Source organism: Podarcis melisellensis, assembly GCF_964234715.1.
Source record: "Podarcis melisellensis genome assembly, chromosome: 13".
In the NCBI taxonomy this organism is placed as follows: domain Eukaryota; kingdom Metazoa; phylum Chordata; class Lepidosauria; order Squamata; family Lacertidae; genus Podarcis; species Podarcis melisellensis.
This window is the reverse complement of record NC_138545.1, coordinates 217,278-237,643: the sequence shown is the minus strand read 5'-3', so window position 1 is coordinate 237,643 and position 20,366 is coordinate 217,278. Positions and strand designations below refer to the sequence as shown.

The 20,366-nt window shown below is 54.1% G+C and overlaps 3 protein-coding genes across 3 annotated transcripts in view; 1 reads left to right on the top strand and 2 right to left on the bottom strand.

Moving 5' to 3' along the window:
- Nucleotides 1-2,185, bottom strand: part of LOC309354618 (uncharacterized protein) — a 52,469-nt gene extending 50,284 nt beyond the window's left edge. The window contains exons 1-2 of the mRNA XM_081884853.1: nucleotides 2,113-2,185; nucleotides 9-518 (exon numbers count right to left, since the gene is read on the bottom strand). Coding sequence (XP_081740979.1) covers nucleotides 9-425 — 417 coding nt within the window. The 5' untranslated portion in view covers nucleotides 426-518; nucleotides 2,113-2,185. The remainder of the gene's footprint in view (nucleotides 1-8; nucleotides 519-2,112) is intronic.
- A 2,870-nt stretch (nucleotides 2,186-5,055) lies between these two features.
- TM4SF5 (transmembrane 4 L six family member 5) lies at nucleotides 5,056-10,623 on the top strand. The gene is made up of 5 exons (XM_081884890.1): nucleotides 5,056-5,327; nucleotides 7,746-7,826; nucleotides 8,817-8,956; nucleotides 10,075-10,267; nucleotides 10,476-10,623. Exons 1-5 carry the CDS (start codon nucleotides 5,154-5,156, stop codon nucleotides 10,491-10,493), a joined length of 606 nt encoding a protein of 201 aa, XP_081741016.1. The 5' UTR covers nucleotides 5,056-5,153; the 3' UTR covers nucleotides 10,494-10,623.
- Nucleotides 10,624-11,532: 909 nt separating this feature from the next.
- LOC309354606 (vitelline membrane outer layer protein 1 homolog) lies at nucleotides 11,533-15,128 on the bottom strand. The gene is made up of 3 exons (XM_081884839.1): nucleotides 14,252-15,128; nucleotides 12,493-12,614; nucleotides 11,533-11,847 (listed from the first exon to the last, which is right to left on the bottom strand). The coding sequence occupies exons 1-3, from the start codon at nucleotides 14,432-14,434 to the stop codon at nucleotides 11,544-11,546; spliced, it is 609 nt and encodes a 202-aa protein (XP_081740965.1). The 5' UTR covers nucleotides 14,435-15,128; the 3' UTR covers nucleotides 11,533-11,543.
- Between the last annotated feature and the right edge of the window lie 5,238 nt (nucleotides 15,129-20,366).

The following is a 20,366-nucleotide window of genomic DNA, read 5'->3' as shown; positions in this document are numbered from 1 at the left end:
TCTCTCACCTGCTTCTTCTCTGCCTGCTTCCTCTCCTCTGCCTGACTCAGGAGGAAACCTTCGGCCAGAGCCACCGCCTGGGAACTGGTCTCTGCTCCGCATTCCCTCACCCAGCTCTCCATCTCCGCTGGAAGGACAGCCAGGAACTGCTCCAAGATCACCAGGTCCAGCATCTCAGCTTTCGTGTGCCTTTCCGGCTTCAGCCATTGATGGTCAAAGCGGTAGAGTTGGCTGCAAACCTTTCGTGGTCCTTCAGCCTCCTGGTGACAGGACTGCCCGAACTGCTGGCTCTGCACCTCTGAGCGAAGGGTGTCCTCCTCACCCAGGATTTTCTGTATGGAGTTTTCCCAGAATCCCCCACGGCTCCCAGTGTCAATGCCATGGCCTCTTCCTGCTTCAGGGTCAGCTGAGTCATGTTCATCCATCTGTGCTCTCAGGAAGCCTCTAAGAGATCGGAAGGAATCCTTCCCCCTCTCCTTGCCAAGTTCTGTGTGTCCGAAAAGAGGTGCTAGCAAAATCTACAAAGCAAATGCATTGTTCCGTTATTAAACTGACATAGTCAATTTGTTTCCTGGGCAAGCGTGGATGAGTCCTGCTAGCAAGCAGGATTGGACTGCACCACAGGCCAGATTTTGAGCTTTCTTTAAGAAAAGGTAAGCCTCCAGCCCTCCTAAGTGACCATGACAAAATGTGAGATGAATCAGCCTGGTTGATCCTGTCTTTCAGTGTTTGCAGACAAGGAATGAAGTCAGACCTGTGACTGACAAGTGTGCCAGTTATACCAAATGTAATGTACACACTGGGCTAACAGTGGGGGTCCTAATTCCAGGGTTCTCAAGAGTTGCTCTCTCCCACCCCCACTTCAGGACACATTTCTTCCCTGATTCTGTCCCATTTTCTAGCACTTGGAAGCTCCAAGGTTCTCAAGGCAAATTAGTGGGGTAGGGCACCTTTTTCTTTTTTTCTGAGGGCCCAGATGGTTATCTGGCCAACCCCCCTGAGGGTCAACTGGGCAAGACCAAAGTTCATTTGGGTGGGTTCAAAGGACAGCTCTAAAAAGCAAGTAAATCATTCTATGCTTGTACTTGTTTTAAACATCTTTAATATTGTATTTTACTGCTGCCATCTACCATGGGAACTTAAGGGAAAGGGCAGGTAATTAACAGCAGTAGCAACAGCAACAACAACTCCCACACGGATCAAAAATGTTAGGAATACTCCTGGATCCAACATGGTCACTGGAGTCTCAGATGATGCCAGCGACTCACAACTGCTGCCTCTCACATAGATTTTACTGCATTTGCAGCCCCAAAGTGACTGCCCTGGGGCGCAAGCATGGGCAGTGTGCCTGGAAGTCCTGGACTGACCGGATGACAAGACCTGCAGAAATTCCCTTCTTAACTGTTGAACCTACTGTGGGTCTTGTCTGCTCAATCCACCAGAGCCTGTCTTCCCATGCAGAGGGAGTCCCTAACTCACTGAGGGTTTAAGACCCATTGGCTACCCTCATCTGGTTTAGCCAGCCATTCAAATCTGCTGCCAGGGGGCAGCCACTGACCCATTCTGCCAGCTTTTAGGAACCACATGTGAGAACAAAGGTGGAGGAACTAGCCAGAAGGAGCCCGTCATTTCCCACCACAGATACTGTCCCTTCTCTACCGCCCCATTTCCAGCTGGGCTAGGCTGCTAGTCCCTTTGAGAGAGAGAGGACGTGGACAGGGCACTCCATGCTCAGGTATTATTGCAATGCGCGCTACGTGTGTGGAGCTGACCTTGACGATGAATCAGAATCAGTTCCAAAATCCCACAGCCAGATCCCTCTCTTCATTCATTGCATTTCCACCCACCCTTTTCCTCAAGGGGGCATCCAGGGGTCTCCCTGCTGTCCTTTAATCCCCACAGCAGCCCTTGAGAACACCATTCATTCCTGCTTTAAAGCAGCTGCATTGCCTGTCAGTTCCTTTGCAGGGCCAATTGGGTGGTTGTGTCTTGGGGTGTGGATGGGGCTGGATGGGGGCTCCCCGCCTGCATGAGCTGAACAGGACCCCCTGATGCATCCCCCCCCCCGCTTCTCCCCAATGCACCCCATGGCGGAAGACAAGAGAGACTCACCAGGTTGCAGGAGGTGCAAAGCAGAAAGACAGCAGGCTCCCCTCCCCCTCTCTTGCAGGAAGGGACGTCAGTGGCAGGGAGGAGGGGCTTCTCTTCTGGAGGACTGCCCCCCCCACTTCATTGCCTTTCCTCTCTAGGAATCCAGCTCAGCTCCTTTTAACCCTGGCAAAGCCAGGCACACTCAGCCCTCCCTCTGCAGAGCAGGAGACACGTGTGTTGAGCACACCCAGAGCTCCTTTATGTGTGGGAAGGGGAGCCATGGGAGTAACCAGGATTTATGTTTTTTGGGGGGGGCAGGTCTCCCACCTGTCCCCATCCTCTTTCTGGCTCTGTCCAGCAGATTCGGAATGACTTGGGTCAGCAACAGTTGCTTCAAATTACTTTATTTTGACCCCAAGTGCTCAGAAAAATCTTTCTACGATTTGTAGTTTGGGGTTGTTGTTTAGTCGCTTAGTCGTGTCCGACTCTTCGTGACCCCACGGACCAGAGCACGCCAGGGTAGTTTGGGGTAAGTATTATTATTATTATTATTATTATTATTATTATTATTATTATTATTATTAATTTGTGGGAGGGGCAGCTCCCCCCACCCCACCTCCCTCCATCGGGGTGGCCTCTTGGCTGGCAGGTTTCTGAGCTGCTTCCTTCCTTGGCCAGAAACCGGAGGAGCAGCGGGCAGGAGAAAAGGCCCTGCAAGAAGCAGGAAGCCCCATGCTGGAATCATAGAACTGTGGAGTTGGAAGGGGCTCCTGAGGGTCATCTAGTCCCACCCCCTGCAATGCAGGATTCTCAGCTCAAGCATCCACGAGGGACGGCCGCCCAACCTCGGCTTAAAAACCTCCAAGAAAGGGGAGTCCACCACCTTCTTCCCATCCTAATGTTTTCCCCCTGATGTTTGCTTGGAATCTAATCCTTTGGTTCCCGTTCTCCCCTCCTGAGCAAGAGAAAGCAAACTTCCCCCATCAGCGATATTGGCTCTCGGCTGAGGGATGAGTGAGGAGGCACAGGGTTCCTGCCTTTTCTGGGACTGGAGAGAGGAGGCGGTAGATCCATCCCAGGAAATATTCCTAGTGATTTTTAATGGCATTTTAGTTCCTGCCCTTCCTCCTCCTACTATATTGCATTGCAGTTTGTATCCTGTGGGGTTTGATATAATACGAGGTGTAAGATATAAAACAAGCTATAAACATACAATTAGCAGAGAACACGGCAAAGGCGACAAGTTCTGAAAGACTCGTTTCTGGGTTCGGTCCTGGAAAAGAAGGAGTGCAAAACCGGAAAAAGAGTCAACGTCACAAGTAAATTAAAGGTGAGATACTTATTGGCATTACTGCCTACAAATGGTGGCAGCTGATAAACACAGAAAGAAGATGTGTGAGAATGGGGAAAACATAATACAAAAAAGCACTTTCTCTCTCTCTCATATCTATCAATCTATCGATCTCTATCCAGTGCTTTTTTATATAAAAAAATGTTTAGGGGTACTCTCATTTCGACTCAAGAAAACCACCATTTTATAGTTCAAATTGGGGAAAATAAGTACAGTAAGTGGACAAAAGTACAAAGATTCACAAAATGTTTAGGGGTATGTGTACCCCTGCGTACCCTCTAGAAAAAAAGCACTGTATCCATCTATTTCCAGATAGGCAGCCATTTTGTACCCATCTATGTGTATCAGGCAGTCCAAGCTCTCAGTCCAGCTGGGCCACAGGAGGTCATGCACTGAATTAAGTTTCCATATCATAAACTGAAGTGTGTGCAGCTCTTTGCCTTCAGCGACCCTCCACTTCAGGGACCCCCCCCCTTTCCACCTCACTTGCCCTCTCGCTCCTGGGATTTCCTCCCCCCCCCCTTCTTTTAGCATCTCCTTGCCCCCTGCCTCCACCTCTGCCATTTCAGCCCCTTTTAGCCCCAGGAGACCCTGGAGGAGCATCCCTTTGGGGGTGAGGCCAAGCAGTGGGGAGGTTGCAGCGCCTGCTGTAGCTGCAGAGACCGATGCAGGAGAGACATGTTTTGTTGCAGTCGGGGCAGAGGAAGGCGTCCGGTTGGGCTGCTGCAGATGCACCAGGGCGTTTCTTCTCTCTGGGCTCCTGCCAGCTGTTTGGCGTTTGGCAGTGGAGGTTGCAGACTCCCCTTCCTTGGAGGTTTTCAAGCAGAGGTTGGCTGGCCACTGCCAGGGATGCTCAAGCTGAGATTCCTGCATTGCAGGGGGTTGGACTCGATTACTCCCGGGGTCCCTTCCAACTCTGCAATTCCTTGTAAGGTGGTGGACTCTCCTTCACCAAAGGTTTTCAAGCAGAGGTCGGGTGGCCGTCTCCTGGGGATTTTTGAGCTGTGATTCCTTCACTGCAGTCTAGATTACTCTTGGGGGCTCCTTCCAACTACAGAATGTGATTATATGCACAGGGGGCAGATTGGCTTCCGAAAAGGAAACGGGCCTTCTCTGCAGTGGCTCCCCGTCTGCTCTCCCCAAGGAAATCTGCCTAGTGCCTTCATTATACACCTCGAGGCACCAGACAAAAACATTGGTTGCTTTGGTAGTCATCCTATGCCTTTTTAAAATGTGGCTCTTTTGGGGGGGGTGTTATTGGGTTGTTGTTTCTATTTTGATGATGTATTTTGTGGTTTCATATTCTGATTTTGTTTTGTGAATTGGCTTGAGGCCTCTGGGAACAGGGCAGTATATGAATTCAATAAATAAATAAATGGAATTCTAGAACTGCAGAGCTGGGAGGGACCCCAAGGGTCATCTAGTCCAACCCCCTGCAATCCCTGACAGATGCGCCCCCCCCGACCTCTGCTTAAACCCCTCCAGGGAGGGAGGCAGAGTTTCTGTGCAGCAGAGAAGAGGAGGAGGAGGTGGCAGGGATGCCAGGCTGGGAAATGTTTTCCCTCTCCTCTGGCCAGCCCTTTGCCCTCCTTATCTGCGAGCAAACAGTTTCCTGCTCTGGCTCCTCCGCACGGCAGCAGCAGCCTCCTCCTCCGCTTCCGCCGTCCGGCCGCACCTGCGCCCGTCTCCCCCTGGGGCCTCGTCTCCCACCATGTGCACCGGCAAGTGCGCCCGCCTGGTGGGCCTCAGCCTGGTGACGGCTGGCCTGGCCTGCATTGTGGCCAACATCCTCCTGATGTTCCCCAACATGCAGCGGGACTGGACCCCCCAGAACATCACCACCCAAGTGTGGCTCATGGGGGGCCTCGTTGGCGGGGGGCTGATGGTGAGTGTCCAGGGCTGGTGGGTGGGCTAGATGACCCTTGGGGGCCCTTCCAACTCGCCAGTTCTGTGATTCTAAGGGAGGGGGTGGGTTCTCCTCCACTGGAGGCATTTAAGCAGTGCTTGGGTGGCTGCCTGCCAGGGGTTCATTAGCTGAGATTCCTGCATTGCAGGGGGTTGGTCTAGATGACCCCGGGGGTGCCCTCCATCCCTATGATTCTCAGGACTTGCCGCCGGGAAGAGCCTCCCTTCATGGCTTGGGGTCATGTCGGTGGTGAGAAAGACACTGCTTCCTCCTGCCTTGCACAGCCTGACTCACTTCCTTGAGTTGTCTGCCCAGGGACATCTCTGGTACCAACCACAGTCCCCCCCCCCCCCGCATGGCCTGATTGCATTGGATGCTCAGGAGCAGAGCGACTCTGGCAGGGCCGGACTGAGGTTTGATGAGGCCCTCAGCTCCTGAAGGGAATGGGGCCCTTTATATGTCCAGCTGTCCTTTGTCAACAACAAATTGTCCTTGCTTTTTGTGTTGAATATATGCTATATGGCAATTTATAAACCTAATTAGGTATCGAAAACACTGCTGCTGTATGTAGGTTTTACAGTGGTACCTCGGGTTACAGACGCTTCAGGTTACAGACACCGCTAACCCAGAAATAGTACCTCGGGTTAAGAACTTTGCTTCAGGATGAGAATAGAAATTGTGCTCTGGCGGCGCAGCGGCAGCAGGAGACCCCATCAGCTAAAGTGGTGCTTCAGGTTAAGAACAATTTCAGGTTAAGAACAGACCTCCAGAACGAATTAAGTTCTTAACCCAAAGTACCACTGTATTTTATTTGTTTTTTATCTTATATTTGGGAAATGTACATCCAGTTTCTTTTTCCTTTAATTTTTTTGGTGGCCCCCAAGAAAATGGGGCCCTAAGCTTTTGCTTGTTTAGCTTACATGCAAATCCGGGACTGGTCTGGGGAGGTTGACAGCCCTGACCCACAGCAGGACCCCGGCTGTCTCTCCTGGCAACGGGGTGCCAAGCACATTCCCCAAGGGACTAGGGGTGCCATTGGAGAACCCAGAGGAACCCCATCACCTGGTCTGGCCCCCCACCATAGCACTTTCTTCCCACAGGCAGCCTCAGTTTCTCTCATGGTGAACTTTGTGCAAAGTTCCCCCTGACGCACACTCTGTGGGAGATAACAGGGCCTTATCTGCAAGGGAGACAGCTGGCATGGAGTGGGGGTCAATAAAACAAGGTGATCTCTGCTCCCCGAAAGGGGAAATGAGGCGCATCAGGGGAGAAGGCAGCAGTGGCAAAGGTTTGCTGGAGGGACCTGATGGGGGGGGCCACCGCTCTTGCCGGGGGGGGTGCCACTGCCCATGTTCCGGGGGGGGGGCACCTTCAGATCCACCTGCCTTTTCTGTCAAATGACAGATGTGTGCTTGTGGCATCCTGCAGCCTGAGAGCTGCTCAGGTAAAGGCAGGTCCTGAGTTCGAGAAGCCCAGCCCAGTGGCATCAGGTGGGGAGGGCCGGGGGGGGGCAGTGGCAAGAAGTGAGGTTACAGGGAACCAGGCAGAGGGCTTTCTTGGTGGTGGCCCCCGCCCTGTGGAACGCCCTCCCAGCAGATGTCTAGGAAATAAACAACTACAGTGGTACCTCGGCTTACAGACACTTCAGGTTACATATGCTTTAGACTCTGCTAACCCAGAAATAGTACCTTGGGTTAAGAACTTTGCTTCAGGATGAGAACAGAAATTGTGCTCCTGAGGTGCGGCGGCTGCGGGAGGCCCCATTAGCTAAAGTGGTGCTTCAGGTTAAGAACAGTTTCAGGTTAAAAACGGACCTCCGGAACGAATTCAGTTCTCAACCCGAGGTACCACTGTATCTGACTTTTAGAAAACAATAGAAGGCAGCCCTGTTTAGGGAAGTTTTTAGTGTCTGATTCTGCTTTTATATCTGTTGGAAGCCACCCAGATCTGCTGAGGAAACCCATCCAGAGGGACGGCATATAAGCCATCAAATTCTTCTCGTTGTTATTAGTGGTGTGGGCAGCCAGGCCAATCCAGGGGCCACCGTGGAGGAGTTAACCTCTGGAACTCACTGCCACAGGAATGAGTGGCCGCCGCCCGCTTGGATCTCTTGAAAAGAGGGTTGGGCAAGTTCCTGTTTGCTGGGTTTCCCCTTTCAGCCACGGCGGGAGCAGGATTCTGGGCAAGGCGGCCTCATCCAGCATCCAGCTTCTTCTTACGTCCTTGTGGAGCTTCCTGAGCCAGAGGCAGTCTATCTGTCTTCCTAGGTTCTCTGGGGCACTTGGCTGCTGTGAGGACAGGAGGCTGAATCCGGGAGTGTGTGTGTGGGGGGGGTCTTCCTTGGGGCTGATCCAGCAACTCTCTGACCTCCCCCTTCTCCCTTTCCACCTCCCCCAGGTCCTCTGCACCGGGTGCTCTGCCGTGAGGGCCGGAGGGAAAGGCTGCTGCGGATACGGATGCTGCGGGAACAGGTGCCAGGTACGGATCCTTGGGCCCTCCTCCCCGTCTCTTCCTCTGCCTCGTCTGCCGGGGGGGGCAGCGCTCTCTCGGCCCCTTGAGCCGCCACCTGCAAGGCGCCTGCTAGAGGCAGCCAGGTCTCTGGAACGACAGTTCCCAGACAGCCAGCACATCCTGCTAGGGGCTAGTGGGAACTGTAGTGCCCCCCCAAATAATAATTGGTGATCACTCAGTTGGTAGAGCATGAGACAGGATTGTGGGTTTGAGCAAAAGATTCCTGCATTGAAGCAGGTTGGGATGGATGACCCCTGGGGGCATGTTTCTCTGCCTTTATTTATTTATTTGTGTGTGTGTGTGTGTGTGTGTGTGTGTGTGTGTGTGTGTAAGTAAAAGTGAGAACAAGCCAGCAACTCAGCTGAGGCTGGGCCTGATCTTTGGGGCTGGGGGCTGGAGGGTGTTTTCATTCCTGGCCATGAGTCCCAAACATTCCCCCTTTTTTAAAACAACCCCATTTGTGAAAATGGACACCTTGCACCCTGAACCCTTTATTCCTATTTTCAGCTCTGGCAAAGGAGGGGGCATCAAGCAGGTCACAAACTGTTGCTTATTTTGTCTGCCCCCCCCTCCAGTTCCACACCAACACACACTTTCGGGTTCCTCTCCCCACCCGGCCCAGTAGTGAGGCAAAGGCACTCTGCCCGGGCACAGAGGCATATGCATTGCCCGGCCTGGAAGTAGCAACACGGAGACCCTCTGCACGTGCCCCCCTTGATGTTTTCGCAAACAGAGCCTGGGGGTTTGGCAGAGGTTTGGGGGCGCAGAGTCCTGTTTCTAGGTAGGGAGACTGGGAGCTCCCACCTTGTCCCACCGAGGGGAGAGAAGGGGGGGCTTCCTATGGAGTCTGTGCCATGAGGGCTCTGGGTTGGAGTCCTGAGAGCAGAAGAGGGGCCGAGAAAGTGGGGCGTGTGTTGGGCGGCACCAGGCCCCCCCTGACCTTCTCCTCCCCCCCAGATGCTGCGCTCTGTCTTCTGCTCCATCTTTGGGGGGCTGGGGGGCTTCTACTGCCTGGTGGTGTCGTCCACTGCCCTGGCCGAGGGACCCTGGTGCGAGGCGAAGGACGGGACGTGGGGGTCGCCCTTCAAGGACCTCAGGTGAGGAGTGGGGGGGGGCTGCAGTAGAGAGGGAGGGAGAGCCCCCACCCCCTGGGAGACAAATGCTTCTGAATCCCAGTTGCTGGAAACCTCAGGAGGGCAGGAAGCACTCCTGCGCTCGGATCCTGGCCGTGGGTGGGAAAGATCCAGGTTTGGAGAGACCTGCCTTCAGATCTCTGCACGTGGCCAGGAAGCTCTGTGGGCAATGCCGGATTTACGTATAAGCTAAACAAGCTATAGCTTAGGGCCCCACTCTCTTGGGCACCCCCCCCATATACTTCTCCTTAATTGTATTTTACTATGAATATACTTCTTCTTAATTTTATTTAACTATGAATATACTTCTTCTTAATTGTATTTCATTATTAATATACTTCTTCTTAATAATACAGTGGTACCTTGGGTTACATAGGCTTCAGGTTACATACACTTCAGGTTACAGACTCCACTAACCCGGAAGTAGTACCTCGGGTTAAGAACTTTGCTTCAGGAAGAGAACAGAAATCGTGTGACGGCAGCGGGAGGCCCCATTAGCTAAAGTGTTACCTCAGGTTAAGAACAGTTTCAGGTTAAGAACAAATTAAATACTTAACCCAAGGTACGACTGTATTTCAGTTCAACAGTTACTTTGATAAAATAGGTACATATTATGTTATGTGCAAATGGCTTTAAATACCTATTAGGTCTATAATTTGCCCTATAGCATTTATTCAACACAAAAAGCAGGGACAATTTATTGTTGGCAAAGGACAGCTGGACATAGAAAGGGTCCCTTGACCTTCAGGAGCTGAGGGCCTCTTCAAACCTCAGTCTGGCCCTGTCTCTGGGTATGACCGCCTCTCAGCCTAGGATATCTGGCAGGGCTGTGGAGGGACACCCTGGGGTCATCCAGCCTGACCCCCTGCAGTGCAGGAACCACAACTGAAGCATCCCTGGCAGAGGACCACTCAACCTCTGCTTAAAAACCTCCGAAGAAGTTGGAGGAGACCCAGGCTGGCCATCTTCCCCGAGCTCCTTGGAGAAGGGGGCAGTCAATGCCATGAAATAAGTAGCGCTCCCTGCCAAGGACCTCCTCCAGCGCCCCCCCCCCCCACTGATGGCACCTGTCTCCCCCGCAGTGAGAGCTACCTGGGCAACCGGACGCTGTGGGAGGAGTGCCTGAACCCCCCCAACGTGGTGATGTGGCATGTGGTCCTCTTCTCCATCCTGCTGGGCCTGGGGCTGGTGGAGCTGGCGCTGTGCGGACTTCAGGTGGTCAATGGGCTGGTGGGCACCGTGTGCGGAGATTGCCGCAAAGCTGAGGACCGGGCGGTAAGGGGGCCTGAGAAATGGGGGGAGCGTGGGGAGAGGGGGCGGCGGGAAGGAGAGTCGGTGCCCCCCGCCTGGCAAAGCAGGCACACCCTGGGGGTTGCGCCCTCTCTTGGCCCCCCAATTGGGCGCTAAGTCCAGGTACTACAAAGCCACGGCCCCTGCGAGCCCCCGCTTCACTGACCAATTTCTCCCTCTCCTTTTCTCGTAGGGTGACGGGGGCCTTTGAGGGACCCGACTGGGCTGGACCCCCACCCGCAACGCGCACACTCCGTACAAGACCCCCCCACCCCACAGCCCCCCCCCACGCACTTCTCATCTCTACGGTTTGCAAAAGTTGGAATAAACCAGCTCTCCCCTCGTTGTTGAGTCCGGCTCTGCAGGGCTGCTCTGCGGGGGAGGGGGGCGTGGATATTTTGGGTGGAGGGATGGGGATCTGCTGTGTGGGGGGGGGGGCTGAAAGGGGAGAAGATTCTCGCACACTTTGGAGCTGCAGCGCCTCGTTAAACTGCGGAACTCCCTCCCACAGGAAAGAGCGGTGGCTTTGAAAGAGGCCTAGACAGATCTACGAGGAAGGCAAGGGCTCGACTGGGGGGCTCAGCAGACTCTGCTGGTGTCCTTGTGGAGCCTCCAGGTGCAGAGGCAGCCCATTTAGAGTCGGGGTATCTGGCTCCCGCGAGGACTCGTTGGTCTCGCTTTGCCCTCATCCGGCGGGGCTCCTCTTGCCTACTTATGAGATCCTCAGCAAGTGGCCTTTGGGGACAGAGTGCCTCTGAGAAGGGAGGTTCCATTCAGCCACAAGGGCCTCGCAGGAATGGAATGAGGAAGAGTCAACCATTTGCGCCCCCTTGAGCTCCTTAGAGAGAAGAAGGGGGACTGTCAAAGCAAACAAGCAAGCACTTTGCACGTACTCAGAGGCAATTTTTATTGTTAATGTATTCTGAGACAAAGCCTGGGTTCAGAAGGAGGGGGCCTGTCAGTTGCTGACGGAGACCTGGTGGGACAGGTGCGGGAGAGGGAAGTATCATAGACTTGTAGAGTTGGAAGGGACCCCCGGGGTCATCTAGTCCAGCCCCCTCCAATGCCGGAATCTCGACTAAAGCATCCAGGACAGAAGACCACCGAAAGGTCATCCATTCCAACTCCCTGCAAATCAGGAACCACAGCTAAAAAAACAAGGCACCCCCGGACCATGGAGCCCGAGCCCCTGCCCCCCAAGGAGCCCCCTTGAAGACTCCCCCGGGGTCCTCCTGGATGGGTGGGGCGGCGGGGCCCCTGCTCAGCGGCTGCAGCAGAAGAAGCGCGCGTCATTGAGGGCGGTGTCGTCCCTGAGGGCTCCGCGCACGGGGTCCTGCTTGGTCTGGATGCCGCACAGGCCCTTCCGGCAGGGCGGGCTCCACTCACCGTACTCCCCCCAGCTCAGGCCGCGCCCCTCCAGGTGGGCGCCCCCGGAGCAGGCGAAGCGCGCGTTGGTGGCGCCCATGTCGTCGTGGATCCCGCGCCGGGTCTGCTCCACGCGCAGCGAGAACCTCGTCAGGTAGGTGCCCTCGGGGCACCAGCTGGGCGGCGACCACTGGCCCCACCTGGGGGAGAAAGGGGGCGGGAGAGAGAGAGTCAGGCCAGGCAGTGCTGCGCAGTGGTTGGAGCGCCGGACGAGGACCTGGCGGAGACCAGGCTTCCAATCCTAGACGGGCGGCGTTGGAAGGGCCCTCGAGGGCCATCTAGTCCAGCCCCCTGCAAGGCACGCCGTGAGGTCACAAATGGTTGTGCTCTCTGGGGCGGGTGGGAGATGCAGACAGGTGGAGTCACGCAGTCAGGGAATTGCGGAGTTGGGCGGGATCCCAAGGGGTCATCCAGCCCCACCCTCGGCAATGCAGGCATCTCAGCTGAAGCATCTCCGGCAGGTGGCCATCCAAGGAAGGAGAGTGCGCCCCCTTTCATGTCGCAGGGATTAAATGAGGACTAGGATCTTGGAGAGGCCAGAGTTCGAATCCCCACTCGGTCACGAAGCCGCCACAACCCTGCGAGGTAGGCCAGGACGAGAGAAGGCAGTGACTGCCCCCCGGTCGCCCAGGAAGAGCTTCAAGACCGAGTGCGGGGATTCGAACCCAGACCCTAGCCCAGCAAAGTGCCCCAAGGACCGGGGCAGCTGCGCAATCCTTTGGGTGGAGCTTGGGGGCGGGGGTGTGGGGCGCAGGGGCCAGGCAGAGGGAGAGGGAGCCACTCACGGGCCGCTCTGGGACTCCACGGTGTGCGCCTCGTGCTTGTCGCCCCGGCCGCCCCGAGTGCAGAAGAGGCGGATCCCGTTCAGCGCCGTGTCGTCGTCCATCGGACCCCGATAGGCTTCCACCTGGGGCGGGGGGGGGGGAGAAGGGGGTCGGCCAAAAAGGTCCCGGAGATGAAGCAACACACACACAATGGGGGGGGGGAGGTTTCGGCGTGCGGGGCTTTTCAACTTAGAGAAAAGCGAAGGAGAGACGGGAGCGCACCTCGGACCTCGCCGGGGCGCAAGTCTCGGCCGTGTGCCTGGAGGTCCTGGGCTTCCCCGAGGACGAGACCCCCCTCCCTGCCTCCCTGATGGGCTCCGAAGGCGAGCAGAGCAAGACGTTTGGCACCGGCTTGGCTGCAGGACAGAGTGGCCGGAAGGAGGCGGACGAGGCGCCACCCACGCATCTCGGGGACTCCACTCGGGAATTACGCAGGCAGCGCCACATCTGATGTTTTCTCGTGCTTCTAATATTCTCTTGGGAGCCGCCCAGAGTGGCCGGGGAAACCCAGACAGAGGGGCGGGGTATAAGTAATAAATTATTATTATATTATTAGCAATGGATAAAATCATTTCGACCTGGAGAAAACATTAGAGCAAAGTCACCCCCCTCTCTCAGGACACAGGGGAACTCGAGGGCGTCCAGGGAAATAATGAACGTTGGGAGATGTAGGGCAGGTGAAAGGAAGGGCGTCACAGTTAAACTGTGGAACTCCCTGCCACAGGAGACAGTGAGGGCCACCAACCTCTCAGGACACAGGGGAACTCGAGGGCGTCCAGGGAAATAATGAACGTTGGGAGATGTAGGGCAGGTGAAAGGAAGGGCGTCACAGTTAAACTGTGGAACTCCCTGCCACAGGAGACAGTGAGGGCCACCAACCTAGATGGGAAAAAATTCACAGAGGATATCGATGGCAACTATCCATAACAGTCATGCTCTGCCTCTCTGAACACCAGTTGCTGGAAGCCACCCTTTGATGTGCAAGACAATCTTCCTCCACTAATCTCCAAAGAAGCAGCAGCAGCTGGAAGCTGAAGGAGGGGAGGGAGTCTTGTGTGCGAATCCTGCTTGCTGGCTTCCCGCTGGGAGTGCCATGCTCCCTCTCCAAGGAGCCTCATCACAAAACATCTTGGGAATGGAGGAGGGTTCTTCCTCCCTTATCAAGCTGTATAAAAGTGTTAATAAGTGGAGGGGGAAAATGAATTCATTCCATTTTTGCTGTTTGGTGACTAGGGGAGCACGGGAGGCTGTCAGGAAGAAAGGCGCTTTGTACATGCTCAGGAGCACTGCCCACATTCCACTCCTCCATAGGGGCGGATCTACTCTGAAACTAACGAAGCTTCATCTTCAGGGCCCCAATCCCAGAGGAGCCCCAGAAGGGACCTCATTTCACATTGCTTAAAAAAAATGGGTCTAGTAGACCCAATGGGAGCTGCGTGACTCAAATTGATTGCTGTTTGTTCATATATTTCAACAATCTCCAAGTCTGAGAGTCAGTAGCCCAGATGCTGTGAAGGCTGTGATGGCGGTGGGGACCCAGACCTCGTTGCTGGTTGTGAAGGGGCCCCCATGGCAGTTCCGGCTTCAGGGGCCCCCAATGTAGGTCCGCCCCTGCTCCTTCGTGCACCTCTGGGCTCAGCTGGGATGGCCCCCTGTTTGGGAGAGCCAGGCCAGGCACAAAGGAGGGGTGGGGCTTTTATTTTGGGTGGGGGGGTGTTACCTTGAGGCTGAACCCCGTGGCGTAGGTCTCCTCCGGGCACATCTCCTGCCAGGCCCAGGCGCCCCAGAGGCCTCCGTTGGACACCCCAATTTCAGGCTTGAATTCCAGGACCTCTTTGGCCTCCGTCGCCACGGCTGCGGCCAGCAAGACGGCCACCAGGCCTGTGCGCCCCACTGGCCACATCGCGATGCTCAGGAGGTGCCTGTTGGTGGGTAGATGTGCCCCTTGGGTTTTTATCCCCTGGGCTGTGGCTGTGGGGTGGGCCTCCTCCTTGACCAGCGATTGGCTCCCCCGGGGGGTGGAGGGCGTAGGCCGGGTGGCGGCAGCTTGTTCTGAGGCACCCACGGGTGCTGCCGCAGCAGGAGGACCGGTCCATCCAGTTCGGATTATCTCAGGACAAAAGGGGAAACCAGAACTCTGGTGGAAGGAAGCCACCTGAGAAAGGGCAATTTGTGGCCTCCTTTCTGAGCCCCTCTCTCCTCCTTCCTTTTTACTGCTGGCCTTTGATTCTGGTTTCGTCCTCTGAGAAGCTCAAAGTGGCCAGCAAGTTCCTTCCATTTTATCCTCGCCACAACAACCCTGCGAGGGAGGGGAAGGGAGGGGAACTAACTGGCTGAGCTGGGATGTGGCGGCGGCAAATAAATGCAGATTTCATGCCAGTGATCGTGAGGGAAGGCGTTGGAAATAAAACTGTCCATATCGTAATGCCGTTATACAAATCTGTGGCACAACCATGCTTTGAGTACTGTGTGACGTTCTGGTCGCCTCATCTGGAAAAGGATATTGCAGAGCAGGAGAAGGTCCAGAAAAGAGCCAGTGCAATGATCCAGGGAATGGGGGGGGGGCTCCCCCAGGAGGAAAGTCATGCAGCATTGAGGACTTTTTAGTTTAGAGGAGGAATGGTGAGAGGATGATAGAATACTGTAAGATTACGCCAGGCATGGAGAACGTGGATGGAGAGAAGTTTTCCTCCCTCTCCCCTGACACTAGAACTCCGGAGCGAAGCTGAATGCTGGAAGTCCTCCTTGATGTGGCACAGAGTTAATCTATGGAACTCCCTCCCACAGGAGGCAATGGTGGCCACCAACCTGGATGCTTAGAAGAGGGCCAGCCCATTTCCCCTAGGAGGAGAGGGCCTTTGGTGGCTGCTGGCCAGGACGGCTCTGCTCTGCCTCCCCAGGCAGAAGCTGCAGCGCTTCACAAGCAGCCACGGGAGGGGAGAGCGTTGCTCTTGTGCTCGGATCCTGCTTGCAGGCTTCCCATAAGGGGCCTCTGGTTGGCCACCGTGAGAACACGATGCTGGACTGATCCTGCAGAGCTCTTCTCATGTCCTGGCCGGGCCTCACCCAGCAGGCTGTTCTGATGTTCTTACGCTCCCACGTTCTCCTGTCCTCTCCCCTTTATAAAGATCTGAGGAATGAGCTCATCACCCCACTCTTACTTACCATCCCAGGCCGCCCATCTGCGGCCACATTCTTCTTTCTTTTATCAGATCAAAATGATCAGACAGCAGCAAAGGTTGCAGGGTTGATCGAGGGTGCAATGAGATTAAGGGCCACTATCTGAAGGATAATCTTGGTCATTTGACTGCCCTTTTCACCCATTGCTGCCTTTTTACTTGTATGTATTGCTTGTTTTATGTTGCCAGGGTCATTGGCTAATGCGAATAAAGTTTTATCTATCTTATGCTCTTCCCACTTTTCATCCAATCCTTGCAACAACAGCCCTGCAAGGGAGGGGAAGTTAATCGATTGCAACTGGTTGAGCGGAGATTTGTCCCAGCACGGTAGGCTACCCACCCTGGCTCTTAGCTGAGCTGGATTGGGACCATGCCACGAAAGAAGTGCCCTGAAATCGAACTCTTCACCCTGAAAGCTTTGTCTCACCTCCCAAACCAATGTATTCACCGTTACCCAGCATGGAGGTGAAGGGGGAAGACTTCGAAGGGCAGGATCCCTTGGCGAGAGAGACACAGCCACGCCCCTTCCAATGTTATGCAACCGTCTAAGATTACCCAGTAATCTTATAATTGCACAGAAATAATAGTCAGGGACGCGCTGCAATGTTCAGCACAGATCTCGGCTAGATCTGTTGTTTTCCGTGCACATAAAACAGGCAAACGATCCAAACGGAAACCCACAGCCCTCTATGTGTGTGTTATGTTCGGGTGCGTGTTATAGAGCGAAAAATACGGTAGTAAGTCTGATCTTTATCAAACTCTTGCAGGAGGGTGCTCACAGCCACACGCAGGAGGGACCCCAAACAATGGTGTGCAAGCTCTTATATAGACTTTTGAGATTGCCTCCCCTGTAGCTCAAGACCACCCCCCAAAACATCACCCATACATCCCAGAAAGAGGTGGTCCCCAGCAGAAATTGGAGCGTGTTGCTTCTCTCCTGTCTGCCAGGATACCTGATCAGGCCTTATCAATTGCCTTTTCTGGGTAGCCTGGCCACCTCAGCTGCTGAAATCCCCCAGCCCTTTATTTCCTCTGGGCTCCCTGAGTAAACCGCCTGCATCTTTCCCCTTATCAAGGGATAATCCCTTAGGCTGCCTGGCGGCATTTATTGGCTCACTTCCTCCCTCTTATCCCAGCCCAGTGGGGAAGGCCCTCGCTGGTCTCTTTCCGCCTTTATTCCGGATGAGGTGATGCCCGGGCAGAGGGACCGTGGGGAAAAGGAGGAGGCGGCTGCTGGCTGCAGCTGATAGGCCAGCCCACCTTCCACGAGAACAGAAGATGAGGCCAGTCTACTCCAACCTCCTGTTCTCACAGTGGCCAAGTAACCCTAAGAACCTAGGAGGATAGACTGCCTCAGGCCCTGGAGGTTCCATAAGAACAGAGGAAGAGCCTGGCTGCTGGATCAGACCAAAGTGGCTCATCTAGTCCGCCATCCTGTTCTCACAGTGGCCTCAAAGGGAAAGCAGCAAGCAGGATCTGAGCGCAGGAGGAACTCTCCACTCCTTGGTTTCTGGCAACTGGGATTCAGAAGCATTTCCTGCCTCCGACTGGGGAGGGCAGAACAGAGCCATCCTGGCTGGTAGCCATTGATACCCTCCTCCTCCTCCACGAATTTGTCTATTCCTTCTTAAAAAGCCAGGCAGGTCCTGTGGGAGGGAGTTCCACAGTTTAACTACAAAGCACTTTCTTTCATCTGTCCTGAATCTTCCAACCTTCAGCTTCATGGGCTGTTCATAAGTTCTGGTGTTATGAGAGAGTGAGGAAAACTTTTTGCTAACCACTTTCCCATATCTATCTATCTATCATCTATCTATCACTATCTATCATCTATCTGTTTTACAATTTACAATACTCATTTAAACATCCTTAAAATATATTTAAGAATAAAAAATCACACACACACACACACACACACACACACACACACATATGTATATGGGATGTGGGTGGCGCTGTGGTCTAAACCACAGAGCCTTGGGCTTACCGATCAGAAGAGAAGGTCGGCGGTTTGAATCCCCGCGACAGGGTGAGCTCCCGTTGTTCGGTCCCTGCTCCTGCCAACCTAGCAGTTCGAAAGCACGTCAAAGTGCAAGTAGATAAATAGGTACCATTGTGGCAGGAAGGTAAACAGCGTTTCTGTGCGCTGCTCTGGTTTTGCCAGAAGCAGCTTAATCTTGCTGGCCACATGACCCGGAAGCTGTCTGCGGACAAACACCGGATCCCTTGGCCAATAAAGCGAGATGATCACTGCAACCCCAGAGTCAACCGCGACTGGACTTAACAGTCAGGGGTCCCTTTACCTTTACCTTTAAAATATCAAAGTCTTCCCTTCCTCTCTTTCCATGGTTCATTTTGCATATCTTAAATCCCTGCATATTTTAGGTAAACTAAACCGTTCCGCATTCCATCATTACATCCATCAAAACTTCTTTACACTGATGAATTTATCTTAATGCTGCCAACGTTTTCAAGTGCACACAATTTCCCCCCATATATTCAATAAACATTTTCCAATCTTCTCTAAACATAGGTTCTTCTTGTTCTCTAATTCTATATGTCAAGTCCGCAGGCTGCGCATATTCGCCAACCACTTTCGTCCTGCCAGGCATCATGTCACACACTTCTATCCTGGCGCCTCTCACTCGCTTTCCCCAAACTCTGCGACTGTTCCTGACAGAAGTCGCTCCACCTCCTGGGTCATTTTGGTGGCCCTTTTCTGAACCTTTCCCAGCTATACAAGTGTCCTATACAAGTGAGGTGACCAGAGATGTCCACAGCACCCCAAGTACAGTCACACCACAGATTTGTATCCCGGCAGTTTGATTTCCCCAAGGATCCTTTATAATGGGAAGCGCCTTTCTCGCCCCCTCCCCCAAACCTTGGCTCCTCCCGTTCAGACACCAGGAGTCTGTATGCAAAACTTGCAGGTTTTTAAGGCGGCCTTTTTGCTTGTCTCATGTTCCCTCTCATTGTTTTCTCATAACGTGAAGCTCTCTGCGCTGGAGTCGTCTGCCTAACAGCCTCTTCCCGTCTCTTCCAGGGCTGGAGTCGCAGGGCAGGGCAGTCGCAATTCTTGCTGCAACCCAGCGTCTCTGCACTGCCTGCCCCCGGCGTCTGGGCCGGCTGGGTCCTGGGTCTTTTGTGAATCCTGCTTTGTGACTCCCCCGGCACCTATCCTGACCACGAAGAGGACGGCAACTGGGGATGGATGGAAACCCGAGACCCTGGACTTTAAAACACACACCTCCCAATGGCCTCCCCTTAGGCAGCCAGACAAAAGACTCATGCCCGCAAAAAGTCAAATTCATGGAGGAGAAAGCTGTGAGCGCTGCTCTGCACAGCTGGATCCCAGTTCCTGGAATCTGCAGGAAGGGAGAGCTGTTCTTGTGCTCAGTTGCAGCTTGCTGGTTTCCCATGCAGGGCATCTGGTTGGCCACTGCGAGGCCAGGAGGCGGGACTAGGTGGGCCACTGGCCTGGTCCATCAGGGTCTTCTTATGGAACCTCCCTGGGGCAAACCAGTCTACCTCTACTCCTGTGGAGTGCCCTACCATAAGACAGAGAGATAACTACAGTGGTACCTCGGGTTAAGTACAGTACTTACTTCGTTCCAGAGGTCCTTTCTCAAGCTGAAACTGATCTTAACCTGAAGCACCACTTTAGCTAATGGGGCCTCCTGCTGCTGCTGTGCCGCCGCTGCACGATTTCTGTTCTCATCCTGAAGCAAAGTTTTTAACCCGAGGTATTATTTCTGGGTTAGCAGAGTCTGTAACCTGAAGGGTATGTAACCTGAAGGGTATGTAACCCGAGGTACCACTGTATCTGACTTTAGGAAGACATCTGAAGGCAGCCCTGTACAGGGGAGTTTCTAATGGTTGATGATTATTGTGTTTTTAATATTTCGTTGGGAGGGGCTGGGGAAACCCAGTCAGGTGGGCCGCATATAAATAATAAAATCGTCATCATTATTAGGGTTGTTTGGCCCCTGTGGGAACAGGATGCTGGGCCAGGTGAGCCCTGGCCTGATCCTGCAGGTTCTCCTTAGGTCCTTAGTTGTGGAGCCACAGCCTCAGGTTTGTTTCCTACGCTGCTTTTGCCTTCTGCCTGCTTCCCCTTTTATTCCCAATCAAACTCCTTAATTTGACTGCTGAAGTGTGTTGGGTTGCCAGTCTCTGGGTTTTAGGGTCCACACATGCCCAGACACTTGGCATTTGGGCTCCTGGGAGTTTAGGATCAGAGGTGTAAGTGACCAGTACACCTTTCTGAGGTATTGGGGGTGGGAGAGGGGGGGTTCAGGTGGAGCTGAGCAGCGCTGGGGCTCAGGAGCTTTCAAAACAAAACATCCCCCTCAATGCCTCCTTGATCCCAGGGAAGCTCCCTGCTGGCCAATCGGATCCCCCTGGCGGGAACTTTCCAAGGCCTCTTTCTGGATAGCTGCTTTGCTCACAGGTAGAAAACCTCTGGACATGGAGGCTCAGCTCTGCTCTCCGGGATTCTGCTAGTGGACAGAGCTCTTCTCTGCCACATTTTCCAAACTCTGTCTGCTGCTGGAGAGCCCAAGGGTGGCAAGCCTACTGAGCAAGGAGACAAACTGGAAACGCAGTAAGTCAGAGGAACGACTCCATGATCCTGCGGAGGAAGCCCACCTGGTGCTCTGT